Consider the following 16,452-nt stretch of genomic DNA (forward strand, 5'->3'; position numbering starts at 1 on the left):
CTGCTGAATAAGAGACCTACACTGGCACCATGTTTTTCCTTTGCTTGAGCCAGTGACAAAGGAATCATGCTTCTGCAACCCCATCTACCTACCCACTCTATTGCCTAGCATTTTTTGTTACTCCAAGGAGGGTGCACTTAGACTTGCAAACCCTTATGTGCCTTTTCTTTTGATTTTCTATCTAAGGCTAGCCTTATTGCTTCCAAGGCCCCAGATTAAACAGTTGGGAACCTTCATTTTCTACCTAACTACTTTATCTACCAAGATTGAACTGTTTGGACAGATTTCTTTCTCTAATCTACAACAGAAAATTGAAACATGGGATGACCCAGCTTAGACTGTTGGATCACCCATCCAGAAGTGGGGCAGTACCAACCAACTGTGAACATGTGCCTTCCACAAAAATATGAGATCTTTGCATCACCAAAGTAGATCATATTGGCACTTCCCCTGCCAATCATGAAAAATGAAACCTATTGGTATAGGTAGCTAACAAGGCCTTCTAGTCGATTAGATCCTGCAACACTCATCCAATAACATGTGCTTAAAGAGGAGGAGGGCTCATGAAATAAGGGACAAGATAGAGAGGTAAGAGAGTGCTGCTCTTTGATAAATGGGAGGTGTATGAGAGTAGTGGAACAAAATAGACATAAAATAATAAGCATTAAAAATAAGAAACACGGAGAAATAAAAGAAGGGTGAAAAAATAGAGAACAAAGTCGAAAAGAGAGGAAAACTTGAGAAGAAAAAAAATGAAAGAAACTTGTATAACAATAGATAAATCATAAGCATTTGGATAAATAATTAATTTTGCTTTATATCCATGCTTGTGAGCCATTTCTAATCATTGTTTAGTAATTAAAGATGTGAATATTAAACTAAAAGTAGTGGCCATAGATAAAAGTAAATTAAAATACTTAAACATGTACATTTATACAATTAACACCTTAATATTTTTAAATTACATGTGCACAATTTGACATTTATTATAACTCAATGATTACTTTTAAATTACAACCACATAAATTGTTCTATCACCTAATAATTAATAAAAAAAATTCCTTTTTCTTCTTAAGTCTAAAAATATATACCTTTTCTAAAGTACGATTTTCATGTTTTTTTTTTTTTTTTTAATTTATATAATTCTTATTAAAAAAAAATTATTTATGATTATAATTGGAGAAAATTTGAATAGTAAAAATTAATATTAAAATGTAAAAAAATTGATAAATTTTATTAACCATTAATATATAAATTATTTTTATAAAATTATTTAAATTTCTAATAATTTTATATAACTGAAATCTTGAGGGTAGATTATGTACATCTATGTGAATTTTAGCAGTCAAATTATTAAGAGAACACAGGTCCTTCGTCCCATAAATAAAGAAATATTAAATACCAAATTGGTTTATCCTTTGACCAAAACTTAAAATTAAATTATTGTTATTTTTTTGTATCTAGAGGAATGAGCAACTCTCCCAACCTCTTACTATCCCTAGTTGAGGTGCCCCCTTTGGGGCTAAAATTAAACTATTCTTATTATTATAATATACAATTTTAATATTTTTTGTAAAATGGACAAAAAAAATTACTGGCTATAAAATTTAATTTTCATTTTTTTTAAATGAAAAATTAAATCCTTTAAAATTTGAACTCTTAAATTTTTTCTCAATCTTCCTATATAAATTATTAAACACATTTTCATTTAAAACACATTTATTTTATACCATATACATAAACACTAGTCTCCTTGCACATAATACTTCATTTACAAAGCCATTATAATATTTTATTTACAATGTCATGATTAGTTGAACTGCCCATTAGCAAACAAAATTAAACTATTATTATTATTATAATAATATAAAATTTTAATAACACTTATAAAATGGAAAACAAAAATACTATCTATAGAATATAATTTGCATTCCTTTTTTAAATGAAAATTAAATCCTTTAAAATTTAAATCCTAAGATTTTTCTGAACCTGCTTATATTAATTATTAAAAACTTTTTCATTATATATATATATATATATATATATATATATATATAATCTATTATTTTATAAATTTATTTACATAAAAAATATAAAAAATAATTATTTGAGAATTGAAACTTACTTAATACTTTTATATATAATTGTTCATTTTAAAAACAGTTTTATTTAATATAATTTACATTAAAAAAAAATATTTTCAAATTGAGCATTTTATTTAGTTGCAATGTATTTATTTTAGGGTTTCATGTGTCCATAATTTGATGGAGATTTGTTGACATCCCAAGTTTAAAGTTTAAATTGTGAACTTAACCAATTTTAATTATAAAAATCAAGATTTAATCAAAAAAACAATTTCATTTAGGAAAATTCTAAAATTTATAATATTTAATATTTAGAACACTGGTGGGACTTTTGCAACTAGAAATCAAAATCAAGATTTAATAAAAAAAACAATTTCATTTAGGAAAACTCCAAAATTTATAATATTTAATATTTAGAACACTTGTGGGACTCTTGCAAATAGATTTCAAACACCAAAACTGCAGATGCAGGAGTTGGTGATGGGACTTGGGCTCATGGGTGACACCTTAGATTTGAATGCCGGTGAGACTCTTGCAATTCAAATCAATTCCAAACACCAAAACTGCAAAGGCCAAAATTGGTGATGGAACTTGCTTTCTTATAGCTTGTATCTTCCTACACTACCAGCCTAGAAAAAGCCCATAATTATTTGAATAATTTATGAATGTCACTATATTTATTTGAATAATTGATTTTAAGAGACTGGTTGGAATAGGATGTTTTTGACATGTTGTTTAATTTCCGTATCGTGTGCAAGTGTTAAACCGTCTCCTTGCTGGTAAAATAGCTGCATCATTCTTGCATTGTCAAAAACCAGTCCCCTGCATTTGTCCGGCACATCTTTTGCCTTCAAAAATTCCTCCAAATTTGTGAGGGCGTTTTCCATAAGAGTATAAACATGTTTGAGAGCTTCTCCCTCTGACAATTCGGGATGGTCCTTCATATAACACTGTACGGCAGAGGCCACCTCTCCTCGACTTCTCTCTGCCTGCACATAATTAGCAACAGAACAAGTAAATTAGAAGATATTAAGTACAGGGGTTACAGATCAAGTAAATTAGAAGCTATTAAGTACAAGGGTTATAATATTTGATTATAAGAGATCGAGTACCCTGCCTGGTAAGTTTTGGTATCGTTTATCAAACGCGCGGTCAAGCACATGAGATATGCAAATTTGGATCGGTAATCAATTTGGGAGAGTATGTGATCCGTAAGAACCTCTCCGGTGAACAGAACAGTGATGAGAACCATAGTTGCCAGTGCTACTGATACAGTAGCGGTCTCTATGTATTCCTGGAAGGATGGCACATATTCAGATTCGGACCATTCTGCTTCTTTGGTGAATGCTTCTATCTGGATCTCCCACTGCCATATATCATATTACCCATAAATCCATAATCAGTATTTAATTAACTTTGCAGGAAATGAACAGCTCCTATAATATCAAACTTATAAACTTAATACATACTAAATTTCGAATGTAACCTAGCACGTCGTGCCCCTGTCTCTTGCGGCCTTCTTCTGCTATTTCATTAACCAAATTGTAAAGACCCAGTAAGCATATTTTCATGGATTTTGGCATTCGGTCCAACAGAGAGTGATCCCATCTAGAACAACGACGAAGAATAGGCATGTGGTTAGAAGCGACAATAATCATAGAAAGTTTTTCTTTTCGTCTATTATTCTTAGATTCAAAGAAATTAATTCTCCACCTTTTAACTGCTTCTGTGAACAGCTTGATGTCTTCTGCAGATCCATGAGCGTCATATAGGTCGTCTAAAATGACTATGCAGATGCTAGATTTCGTATAAACAGCTCTACACATAGCGAGTTCTGGTTCAAACATAGTAGACGCGATTGAGAAATATATTTCAGCCACACGGTCGCGTGTAAAATTGAGCTCTGCGAAACCTGATGATTTCCACCACCTGTGAACAATGCAATACACTAACTCTCTAAGTACCGAAGATAGAGTTAAATGGAATGAAATTTTGAAAGGAGAGAAATAGAAAGTACGTAACATAAGCTTAAATGATTGAAACATTGAAATATATATAAATGAAATATTGAATAGAAAGAAATATCAAGCACGTAAGATAGGCTTAAATGATTGAAACATTGAATATATAGCACGTAAGTAGCACCTTCGAAGCTCGCGAAGCTCGTTTTGGTGTATAGATTGCACATTATTGAAGTCCAGTTTGGCCAGTTCCAAGAATTTCCCGTTGTTAATGTATGGCATGCTGCTCCCGTCAATTATATATTAAAATATTTTACGTTTAGTATGCTAGACCAATATTGGCTTAATATAAACTTAAATTACAAATATTATAGCGTTTGTATCTTACGTATACATAATTTTCCCAAGCCATGCATCGTTTGGCCCGTAATGTTCAATATAGCTTCTAGCCTCCAGCCTTGGCAGACTCCTATGCCATGGATATTTGAGGGCGTACTCCACCTGCAAATAAAATTAAATTCCTAAAGTATATGGAATATATATATGATCATCGATGTTAGGTTTAGGTGGCAGCAAGACTGAGGTGTTAAAAGAACCAGCAATATTATATACCTCTCCCATAGTGTTCTTTTTAAGACGCCATTTGTCTGACGCATCCATATTTTCCAAAACGTTCCACAGATACCTTTCGGTACAGAGCTTTGCTTCTTCCATCACCGTTTCTCCGGCAAATGCAACGTGTGAGCAACGATTGACGTTTAACATGTCTGTAACTCCTCTCTCTCTTTGACCCATGAAACGGAAGAACTCGCCATTCTCATCTCTAAAAGTTTTTAAAACATCTGCCAGGAATGTTGGTTGCAGAATTCAAGAGGGTGAAAGAAATCAAAGACTTGGCTGTAATTGGCACAACTGCCAGCTAAAACTACATCAGCTAAAACTAGGCTCTTCATGTCAATATTTTCATTTAACTGAGGATAAATTGTATCCATGCAGTCTCAACATTCGAAGGCCCATGGCCGTAACATCAATATCAGCGACATGATTCTCTCTCGCCCATCCAATGCCTCTTTCGTTCCAATGGCTGCGCATCAATTTCGGAGATTAAAAATTTGGGCACTAATGAGCCCGAATCGTTTAGAATGCTTAAAGACATAGTACCTGTAAATATAATCCAATGCCTCCTTGATCTCTTTTTTGAAATGGCGACCGATCCCTAGTCGTTCAATAGTATCAATGGCCCACAGACGTTCAAATAGATCACCCGGATAGTGACACGGCACTACAATAACAAATTCTCCGTTGTTAATATTCATTTTAATTCAATTATTTTCACAAACGAAATAAACTAGCATTTGCACCAGATGTTGCAAAGAAAACGCCGTAAGGCATAAAGTGCGGAAATCCATTATCCATGTAATGTGTGCATTATTCAACAAGATGGATCTCTTTAAATTTGTTGCAAACATTTATGTTATTGCATTGCTAATTTATTTAGAATCTACTACTACCTCCTCTTCTTGGAATATTAAATTTCTTATCACCCCATGATGACAATTCTTCTAATTATTGGAATCACAATTTTTTCCACTTTAGTGGGTTTACCGTCAACCTAAAGAAACATGAATTTGAGTCACTCAACTAAAAAGAAATTGCTAAATTGCTATTTATCATGTTTTGAGTAAAAACAATTAATAACTCATATTTACAACCCTTGAAATATTTACAACCTTTTAAGTCTTGTATTTATAACTCATATTTATAACCCTTTAAAATGAAACTAACTATCTATATTTTTATTAATAATAAAAAGAATCTTCTTTATAAAACTGATACTCACATGCTACTCCTATTGAAAAGAATCAATACTCTTTGATAAGCAAGGAAAGCATTATACTCGACCTCAGGGAACTCAGTGGGCAAAATTATCAATAACTAGTTAATATTGATTTGCATCAATTTCTTTTGGTCCAACCAACAATTAAAATCCATCCCCTGCCACTACAACAATAATACACCATATATCACCTTCCCATTAAAACTGAGAATGAGTTGCAAGTAATTGTGAGAACGCGGATGCCTCATAAGCATGGAGTTAAGTTTGATCCCTGAGCTTTGCTACAATCCTCAACTGTAGAAATATTGAAATTTTTAAGAAGACTCTGGCCATTTCATAAGCTGCTGAGTTGACAGCAGAGTTTGTCTGTTGCTGAGTCCCAATCATAGAGATGTCTATATGAGTTATGTCAATGTCTAAGTAGAGCTGTTGAATATGGAATGTCGGTGTAAGTCCTCATCTATGTCCAACTTATGTCAAAGCAAGGATGCTACATAGGAACAAAGAATTGGTTAATTGGTTGTGTTAAGTTCATGTGCTGGCCTAGCAACCCTGGAACAGGGCAAACAGGTTCATGCTCAAATAATCAAAGTGGGATTGAGTCAGATGTTTTTGTGAGAAGTGCCATAGTTGATATGTATGCTAAATGTGGGAACCTAGATGATGCACGGCTATCATTTGATAAAATTTACAAACCTGACACGGTCTTATGGACCACAATTATATCAGCATATGCTCAGCATGGACATGGCAGGGAGGCATTACTACTCTTTGAAGAAATGCAACAAGCAGGCTTGACTCCAAATCACGTTACATTTCTTGGTGTTCTGGCTGCATGTAGTCATACAGGCCTAGTGGACAAAGGCTGGCACTATTTCTTATCCATGAGTCAGCATCATGGTATTAGACCAAGAGTGGAGCACTATGTCTGCATGGTAGATATTCTTGGTCGTTCAGGGCACTTGGATGAAGCAGAGGACCTTATCAACTCCATCCCTTATGAGCCTGATGCTATTCTGTGGAAGGCCTTGCTTGGTGCTTGCAGAGTCCATGGAAACCTTGATATAGGTAGACGTGCAGCAGAACACCTTTTTGATTTGGAACCTCAAAATGCAGCTTCCTATGTCTTGCTGTCAAATATTTATGCTGCTGCAGGCAAGTGGGATGATGTTGCAAAGGTGAGAAGAATGATGAAAGATAGGGAGGTAAAGAAGAATCCTGGATGTAGTTGGATTGAAATCAAGAATGTGGTGCACAAATTTATTGTAGGAGATAGATCACACCCACAGTCAGAGAGAATTTATGCAATGCTGGATCACTTGTCTAAGCGGATGAAGGAGGCAGGATATATGCCTGACATGTTGTCCGCCCTGAAAGCAGGGAAAAGTCTAGCTAAGGTTCAGCTAATGCGACACCTTCTGAAGCAAAGAACGATCCATTACCCAGCTTCTGGAGTGAGGATACCAATCCTCGACCTCTCCCTTGGCTTACAGGAGCGAAAACCTTGCTCATTTCTTGTCTCTGCAATAATCCTCGTCTGGCGGGTAATTGACTCCACGAGGGTTCATCATCTCATCTTCCTCTTGCGATTGCTCTCTTGGTTGAAAGTGGTTCTTCTCCCCTTTTTGCTATGAGTTATCTAGGTCTTATGAGACCCGTCTTGTTTTCTTGTTCACAGGTGAGTGAATGGTTCTCAATCACAGTTCGAAGGTGGTTTGAAATTATCTTCCCCTAAATAACCAAGTGCTTCCTTTCTTTTTCCAGGTTGACAAATGTTCCACCAAGTCTGCGGCTTATTTATTTTTTTGTTATTAATGCATGGACCCTATTTAATTTCTACGGAAGAGTTTCTCGGAGGAGGGTTTCAGATTTAGCTATGGCTACTTCAACGACGTTTAGGTAGTTTTAACTGCTCTAATTTCTTCTTAATAGTCTAGTCAAGGAGAATGATTACTACAGTTTCCTAGCTTTTTTAGTTTAGACAATGCGATTGATATTTTCATATTGTTTTTCAATTTTCTGGATGTAATGGAACTTAGTTCTTCTTCTGCTTATACCCATACCATGACTATAAGGATTTATTTTAAATTCAGTGTGTAATGAATGACGATTTTTCTTGTTATGTTGTTATTCTATATTTTCAGAATGTCTTTCAATTTTATGTATGTAATGGAACTTAGTTCTCCTTCTACTTATATCCATACCGTGATTTCTGTGTGTAATGGAACTTAGTTCTCCTTATGCTTATACCCATACCGTGACCATAAGGATTTATTTTAAATTCAGTGTGTAGTGAATGACGATTTTCTTGCTATGTTGTTATTCTATGTTAATTATCTTGACAACCACCATGGATTTGGTTCCCTTAAACTTGCTATTTACAAGAATATGGTTTGTGATCTTTCCTGGGTAAGCAAGGGTCTGGCCTGCCTGAACTCGGTTTAACCCACAGGTATAATGTTCTACACTTTTCTTAAATGCACAGTCAGGGATTACTCTTACCGATGGCTCTTGACGGTTATCAAGTGTGAAACTGTGCAATGCCCTGTTTGGAAACAACATGAACATGGAGTATGGGATGTTAGCCACCCCATCTCAAAGCAATTCAACAATTCAAATGTTGAAGTGTTTCATGTTGCCCATTTTCTCAGAGCATGCTTTCTTTGCAACCGACAATTGAACCATTGGAAGGACATCTACATGTATAGGTTTGTTATAATGATCACAACATGGTTTTTATGTTAGAATTTTCTTTAATCTTTGAAATTCACCTTGAATTGATTATAATTTCCAATTCTCAAGAGCTAATCTCATTCTCTGTTTGCTGATTAATGCAGAGGTGACAAAGCATTCTGCAACGTGGAATGTCATTACAAACTGATTTTGATGGGTGAACAAATGAAAAAATTAATTGCTTCTCCACCATATTCATGGAGTGATACTTGTTACGGTAGAAATATTTTCTTAAGATTAGAGGCATGAGAACTGTCCATCTGTTATATTCTATGTATTGTTTGCATCAGAGAAGCTGTTGAAAAATGCAAGGCCACAGATGATATAAAAATATATCTTTGTTTTGCTCGGAGGGAAAGGGAAGGAATGGGATGGTGTGCCCTTTTTTGAACCATATCAATTTGGAATGAGCTTTCTTGTGGTAAAAAATGCATGGCCACAGATGATATAAAAATATATCTTTGTTTTGCTCAAATGGAAAGGGAAGGGATGGGATGAGGGATGGGATGGCGTGCCCTTTTCTGAACCATATCAATTTGGAATATCAATTTGGAATGAGCTCTCTTGTGGTAAAATTTGTTCTATTTTGAAATTTGATAAGAAAACTAGAACTATTGATGCTTGACATATTCTCTGAGTTTTGTTTGAGTGAATCTTATTGGTTTTAAATACAACCCCTTTTGTACTTGTTTCAATGTGATTCAGATCCAATTCACAGGAAAGATTAAAAAACACGAAGTGTGACTGCAATGCAAAATTTGCACATTATGTAATACTCCTAAAAATTCATCTGAACGATGTTTCATAAACTCATAAAATCGGTCTTAACTATGACTGATAACTGATAAGCCAGGCAGGATAAGTTATTTATTGGGGAAAGGTCATATGTTCGATCCCACAAATAAATAAAGAATGGCTCCTCTTAACACGATATAAATTGAGTACCTTGTTCAGTTTAGTGACACCCCTGCAATTAGAGAAGAGAAATGGATGAAAGGGAAAACAAAATTTGGAGATAAGCCCCCTATTTGGGAACAAGCAGCTGCAGTGTTGTTGAGTCTTTTTGGTTTCTGGATTGATCCTTTTCTGCTCCTTTTCTGCTGCATCACAGAAACAAGAACACCCACCTCGGAAGTTATATAGCTTTCTTCAACTTTCATAGTTTGTGCATGTCCATTGAAGTTGGTATTCTGCAGTGTTGTTGAGTCTTTTTGGTTTCTGGATTGATCCTTTTCTGCTCCTTTTCTGCTGCATCACAAAAACAAGAACACCCACCTCGGAAGTTATATAGCTTTCTTCAACTTTCATAGTTTGTGCATGTCCATTGAAGTTGGTATTAGAAGTGCCGACTTGGCTCCTGATTCCAAATTCAAAATAGAATAGATTGAGCTTTCATATAACACAGAAACGTAACCATGAATTTGTGCAAATTACACTTATTTATGAAGAAACCATGAAAACTTAGTATTTTCATTCAAAACAACATTAAAAAACTATATAAGTGTGAATGCAATTGTTGAATTTTGATTAATATCATGTGCTACTACTTTAAATGTTAATGAAATAACCTTTCCTATGTAGAAGGCAGAGTGATTACTATCTACTCTTAGGGCTACCGCTTGTTGACTACCTGGCCCTGCTGCATTTTCGAATGTTATATCCCGTGCTAAGAAGCCATCAGCATTTACAGCTGCAATTGTGAAAACAAATAAATTAGCAATCCTCAACATCTAAAACAAGATTTAGTGGGATCGAGGAATATGGATTGATTGAATTTTCCTTTGATAAGAGTTCAAAACCAAAGAACGATGGTAATTGTAAGTATTAAATTCCGTCTTTGTTTAGAAATAGCATACACATATTTATCTAGTTATCAGAATAAACAGAGGATCCGATTTTAGCATATGCCCATTGAAATTTCTTAAACTTACAAACCCCAATGCATGTTGAAAGACATTACACCTATCATATGAAAGGGTTCCAAATATCTTATTCTTAAAATGTAAAACGATAATTAATTTTTTTGCTGCTTTAATAGGATGAAAGAAGTGCAGAATCTGCAAAAATAAATGTTATTGCTCTCTTCTTCTCAGCAACCTACAATCTGAAGAAAAGCATTATTGCTTCCCTTGCAAATGACGGATTGCATTCCAAGCACTGCTGGATTTTGATTGTTTCCTTCTCCTCTCATTTGTATTTTGTTGATGCTTTCTAGATCAGCATTCCTTTGCAAGGGAAAGGGAATTAATCTGGGTTGAACTCAAGTAGAAAATTTCTCTCATTAATTGGATGGTCATTTTCACAATTGATTGTCTCCAAAGAAGTCTTGTCAGCCAAATCTCTACCTTTCCTCAGGCTTTTAAGTTTAACCAGCATGCAGGCCCTCAGTGTTGTGGTTTGGCATTTTTATCCAGTAGTTCTTAGCAACATGGCAGAAAGGGCACACTTTATGTCCATGCAGAAGGAATTGGAAGCAATGGTAGTGGATTCCTTGGCCACAGAATTGAACAAGCGTTTAAAGCCCTTTGGGTTCTGCAAGAAGACCCATAAAAATCTGCAAATGTATCAAAGAGAATTGCTTCCTAGATCATACTTGTACAATAAGTGATCATAGTAGAAGGTCATTTGATTGTGAAACCGTTGTGGGATTCAATCCAAGTGACCTGAATGTAGAAATTAACAAACTCTACAAGCTTATTTAAATGTGAATATTTTATCATTTTCCATTCAATGATAAATTTTTTCAGAATGTTTGGCTAGTTAACCCTCAATAGGAGTTTCTTCAATGGAATTCACATTAACAATTGAAAAGTCAAAGTTGTCATCTCTATCATGGCCCATGTATTTGGTTGTCTCCTTCCAAATTTCAGGAATTGCCTCCCTCACATTATGAATACTTTCTAGGGAATAATCAGCTTCCTCAGATTTTTCAGAGCTGCCCACCTTCCCAAACAACATACCAAATTAAGTAAGAAACCAATAAATATCAAGCCACCAAGAATGATAATCTAGACTTTCAAGTAATCTTTTTACTTCTCTCAGATTCAAAAGAAATTTGACTACGAACAGGAGTTTTCGAGTCCAATGGTCAAAACTATTAAAACAATTTTCACAATTTACAACACAGAACTCTCTTTCCCCCACTATTTTTCTGTAACGAATAAATTCCATCTTAAACCTTTCCCACTATGTCACAAAGAATTATAAAGTTTCCTGCAATTTGATAAAATTATGACATGTACTAGTAATTTCTGAGGGTCATTTGAGGGCTTACCAGAACTGTATTAAGGCCTGTTGCTTTTGCTCCTGCTATGTTTCGGACATTGTCATCAAAGAAGAGCTGCAGAAGAGTTCGAAGAAGGATCACTGTAAAAATATGTAAACAAATTAAAGACAAACGCTGGAAACTTACTGTTCTTGGTGGATCTGCATTTGCAATTGTGAGTGCACGCTTCATGGCTTCAATTGAGGGCTTGATAAAAACAGGAGAAGTATTGGGTTTGCATTCATCAGTTTGTTGATTAAAAGGATAAGCCATATTAAGGCTCTCAAAACATATGACATCCTCGAAACAGTCTTCCAAGCCTAGTCTTTTTAGGACTTTACATGCATGAGTCTTATCTGAATTTGTAAATATCTGCACATAAGATATCTCCAAACAATAGTTATGGTTGCATTCATTTCATTTTATTCTTAGAGAAATAATGCCAACTATTGTATTTTTCATGATCTCTTTCAACTATCCACAGGGGAAGCAACCTTATAGAATTGTGTTTGTGCTTGTAAGGCTTTAAATTCTATTGAAGTTGACCTAAAAATTGAATTTATGCAACTCATTACCAAATACTTACCAATTTCCTTTGAGGCATGCTCATCAAAACGCTTCTCAGTGCAGGGTCTGGTTCAATGACTTCATATGGCAAGTTCCCATGCACAAATCTAGAAATTATGAAAATTACACATGTATAAGATTTTCCTTTTGATAAAATGCCAATAAAGCATATGCACCTAGCCAGATAAATTTCAATTATCTCAGGGGAGAAATAGAGGTGAATCTCCTCACTAAGCCATGATGCTTAGTGATAATTATTTTCACAAACGAAATAAAAAACGGCCTTCATGAAATCAAATTGTTAGGTTGCTACCATGGTTTCCGAATTTCATTAAAACGAAGTTCAAAAATTCTAAGCACTTGGTGTTCCCTGTACGCATGAATACAGCCGCCGTAGATGCGGGCGAGCTGAGGAATGATCCATCCTTGGATTGAAGTTTTGATGATTTTGTGCCACTCTACTATTTCTTGCAGGCCTTCCAAATGGTACAAGAATATTGTTGGAACGGTATAGAGAACATCAGTGGGAATCCTGATCATCCAAACACCGTAAGGGTAATTAATAATGAGTGGAATAGCAGTCTGCAGAGCATCGCGATCAGAGTTTAACCAACCTTTTAAGCTTAGCCTCCCGCTTCTCAATGATATTTTTGATGAATGACAATTCATAAGGCAGATCCAAGCATAAGCTTTTAGCTTCATTTATCATGGCAGGAAAGACAAGGTCAAATCCGCTAGGCTGGTGATTGTCCGCCTCATCCTCCATCATTCCAGCGTGCCTTCTGAAGAATTCAATACCTGCAAGGTATTTATATATATTATTTAGAGCTATAAATATGGATTGTACAGAAACGGGCATACCCCTGGGCATAAACAGAGTTTACCATAGCCTTTGTTATTAAATAAAATATTTTTTGCAAACCTTTCTGCACTTGTGTCTTGCCAGTCCGCCATAGGGTGAGAGTAATAATACATGCAAGAGTACTGAGTAGTCTGTCATATGTTAAGAAGTGGTGCTCTTCTCCCCAAGAGCCATCTTTCAACTGATTTTGGAGAATCCATTCGAGTGTCCCGGGAAACTGAGGGTGCTCAGAGCCATCAAGTGCTGGAATCCTTGCAACCCAAGCAGTGTCATACGCAGAGAGAGTCATTTCCCCATCGCCCATACCTCTAAACATACTCTTAATCTCACATATTAATGTCTCCACACGCTTCTCGTCCGCTACTCCCACCTGAAATTAATACAGGTCAACCAAGGGACTCTTTCGACGTCAACCATAACAGTTTACAAACAAGAAACAGCCACTGGGAATACCAACCTTGTTAGATGACATTATAGAATCAATGATATCATCATTCCAAAATCCCGGAGGGAATTCTCCTCTCGCTGGTGGAGCAGCAGAAAGCAAAGATGAAAATATCCCATAAAAATGAAAAAAAATAATAGTGCAATCAATCACTTGGCAGGTTGTTGAAAACATTTAAATTATCATCAGCCCAGGGCATGAGAATAAGCATACCAGTCTTCTTTTTATTAGAGTGATTGGAAAGGGAAGTTGAGTCTTCGCCAACACAAGCAATGATCTTGCTTGAACCTGCATATTCAAAAACATTATAAGAGGTCGAATTGAAACTCTCACGACACAAAATACTAATAAACTTAAAATCATGTGCATACCTGATTGTAGGCAGATGCTTCTCCGTTTGGTGGCACTGCTTCCGGTATTGAGCGTGCTGAAGAAACGTGGAATGCATTGTGTGTTCACAGAGGCGTTGACAGTGAGATGATGTAGTCCACTCTTCACTGTCGTAGTAACGGAAACAGGGGATGACAATGAAGACAAGGGCATGGCCATCTTTCCAAATGCGCCACTAGATTTCCCAGAGGTAGTGAATGTGAAATGTCAAGTTGCAGGAACACACTATAAATAACCAACGGACAACTTCTCTGAGTTTCGTAACTGGGTTGAAAATATATGTCCCTCCACACAACTCAACTCTCCAAAGATTTCAGATGCTTAATTTTGTCTCTTGTCCATAAATTTTTGTTCGTTGGGGTATGCTTCCTTTTTCAAAAGAAAGTGTAAAGAATTCAATAAATTTTTGTTATTTTTGTTCGTTGGGGTATGCTTCCTTTTTCAAAAGAAAGTGTAAAGAATTCAATAAATTTTTGTTATTTTTGTTCGTTGGGGGTATGCTTCCTTTTTCAAAAGAAAGTGTAAAGAATTCAATAGGAAAGGTACTTCTACACAAATATTAAAATTACTAGAATTTACTAGAATTTACTTTACAAGGAGGCATTTTGTAATTTCCAAATATTTACCATAAAAATGTAAATGTACAGATTTACTAGAATTTAATTTACAAAGAGGTATCATGTAATTTTCAAAGAAAGACATGCCTTTTGGGTTTTTTTTGGTATAAAATACATTTAAATTTTTTTACTTTTTACACACTTTTCACACACATATCTCTCTCACACAAGTTGTGATCTCTACTTTTCTTTCATGCTTATTAGTTGAATATCTAAAGACTAAAGTGTGATCGCTTAATGAAAATAAATGAAATGTAATATATATATTCACAAGTAATTACCATAGTTTATAAATAAAGTACTTGTATCAATTGTAATAGTATCAAAGATTTGGTGAAAACAAGGAAGTTGAAGATCACAACTAAGCATATGAAGAGAATTAATTAGATCTCTGTCTACCAGCAAAGCTAAGTATCAAGGACATTAGTTCATAGGAAGGCTATTACAAGCAGACATGCTAAGCTTGGTTTATGTCATTGAATTTGTTTGTCACAAAATTTGAAGGACTTCTATCAAAGGGAGTTATTGTGGAATAAAGAATTGCCCTAGGAGAAGTGAAAGAGCCTTGTACCAACTTCAGAGAGAGTAGATCTCTGGGTTCGAAGTTATGGATTGTCACGCTAGATAGTTAATATGATGAAAGGTTGTTGTGGCAGAGAAAGCAGACAGAATTACCACATCAGGATATGTCTTAGTATGAGAGGGAGCACCTAGTGAGGATGACATGTAAGAAACTATGGTGATAGACCCAGTAAAAGAGTTTTTGTACAAACATGGCACAATTGGTCATGGAAAAGTCAACTAAGTTTTGAGATGTGTCACAAATAATGAAGTACAACTGCAGATTCAGAATAGGAAGAGAGTGCTGGAGAAACAAGAAGTTCATTAGGATATTGTTTTATTCTATGCTTCTTTATGAATATGAGCATGAAGAAGACATTTGTCTCACTCCGTGTTGCTATGGCCAAGAATATTGCAGTTGGATGGCAAGTTGTGAAGCAGTAGGGATTTAGAAATTACTACTTGTAGAAATATTTGATCACGTGTAGGTGACAACATGATGGTAGGTTGGGTCACCCTTAGATGTAGTACTAAGACATGGTACAAAAGATAACATTATGGATCCATTTATACAGTCAATTAGATTGATTCGAGGAGGAAGTCTGTATACTCTGAGGACAAGCTTGAAATGATTGACCATGTATCTCTTAGAAAGAGGTAGTGATGAGATAGCAGGATCAAGTACAAACATTCTCTCTAGATCAGGTTGACTAGAAGAATGGGCCAGATTGTTGATATGATAGCATCAGAGGATAAACATTGTACCTTAAGGAGAATGGTCCAGCAAAGGATAAACATTATTCTTGAGTGAAGGATATCAACCAAAATGAGGAAGAATGGTCCTAGAGACCCATACACTTAGTTGAGTGGTTGCCTTTTAGCATTAGGCTCAAACTCTCCAGATAGGATGAGGAGCACACTTAGCATCAGAGCATAAATCACTAATGAAGAGTGAGGCCCTTGGAGATTCACCGTGAGTCAGGGATATTGACCAGGATGATGGTGACTATTTTGTATACCATATGTCAGTGTGACCATAGTATGGTGACTAGTTTATGCTAAGACATGCCACGTGTACCAACAAATATTTGATACTAATGATTTACCATGAGTTGGTAATTAGATGATGT

General features: G+C 35.3%; 2 protein-coding genes and 1 pseudogene across 14 annotated transcripts; 1 reads left to right on the forward strand and 2 right to left on the reverse strand.

Moving 5' to 3' along the window:
* Positions 1–2,754: 2,754 nt before the first annotated feature.
* LOC149229304 (monofunctional isopimaradiene synthase, chloroplastic-like) lies at positions 2,755–14,310 on the reverse strand (annotated as a pseudogene). Its single transcript, XR_016247278.1, has 15 exons — positions 14,126–14,310; positions 13,968–14,042; positions 13,767–13,834; positions 13,370–13,679; positions 13,062–13,245; positions 12,761–12,979; positions 5,207–5,327; positions 5,020–5,129; positions 4,658–4,890; positions 4,434–4,546; positions 4,230–4,328; positions 3,798–4,013; positions 3,554–3,692; positions 3,202–3,450; positions 2,755–3,073 (listed from the first exon to the last, which is right to left on the reverse strand). The product of XR_016247278.1 is annotated as a monofunctional isopimaradiene synthase, chloroplastic-like (transcript).
* On the forward strand, positions 6,117–9,242 carry LOC149229305 (pentatricopeptide repeat-containing protein At4g02750-like). Of its 4 annotated transcripts, none has more exons than XR_016247924.1 (2): positions 6,117–8,590; positions 8,720–9,242. XR_016247924.1 is itself a non-coding variant. In XM_089378559.1 (2 exons), the coding sequence occupies exon 1, from the start codon at positions 6,356–6,358 to the stop codon at positions 7,514–7,516; it is 1,161 nt and encodes a 386-aa protein (XP_089234685.1). In that variant the 5' UTR covers positions 6,117–6,355; the 3' UTR covers positions 7,517–7,560; positions 7,647–9,242. The 4 variants fall into 4 exon arrangements, 2 of the variants coding, with proteins under 2 accessions (XP_089234685.1, XP_089234686.1); XR_016247925.1 differs by having other exon boundaries at positions 6,117–7,781; positions 8,335–9,242; XM_089378559.1 differs by having other exon boundaries at positions 6,117–7,560; positions 7,647–9,242.
* LOC149229306 (uncharacterized protein C24B11.05-like) lies at positions 9,357–12,609 on the reverse strand. Of its 9 annotated transcripts, none has more exons than XM_089378569.1 (5): positions 12,467–12,605; positions 12,028–12,252; positions 11,890–11,955; positions 10,246–10,305; positions 9,357–9,860 (listed from the first exon to the last, which is right to left on the reverse strand). In XM_089378569.1, exons 1-4 carry the CDS (start codon positions 12,488–12,490, stop codon positions 10,300–10,302), a joined length of 321 nt encoding a protein of 106 aa, XP_089234695.1. In that variant the 5' UTR covers positions 12,491–12,605; the 3' UTR covers positions 9,357–9,860; positions 10,246–10,299. The 9 variants fall into 9 exon arrangements, with proteins under 9 accessions (XP_089234695.1, XP_089234693.1, XP_089234694.1 ...); XM_089378567.1 differs by having other exon boundaries at positions 9,357–9,972; XM_089378568.1 differs by having other exon boundaries at positions 9,357–9,972; positions 10,184–10,305.
* Positions 14,311–16,452: the final 2,142 nt, after the last annotated feature.

The sequence above is a fragment of the Pinus tabuliformis genome, chromosome J (assembly GCF_031772625.1).
Source record: "Pinus tabuliformis cultivar Carrire ecotype Pingquan chromosome J, CPIR1, whole genome shotgun sequence".
In the NCBI taxonomy this organism is placed as follows: domain Eukaryota; kingdom Viridiplantae; phylum Streptophyta; class Pinopsida; order Pinales; family Pinaceae; genus Pinus; species Pinus tabuliformis.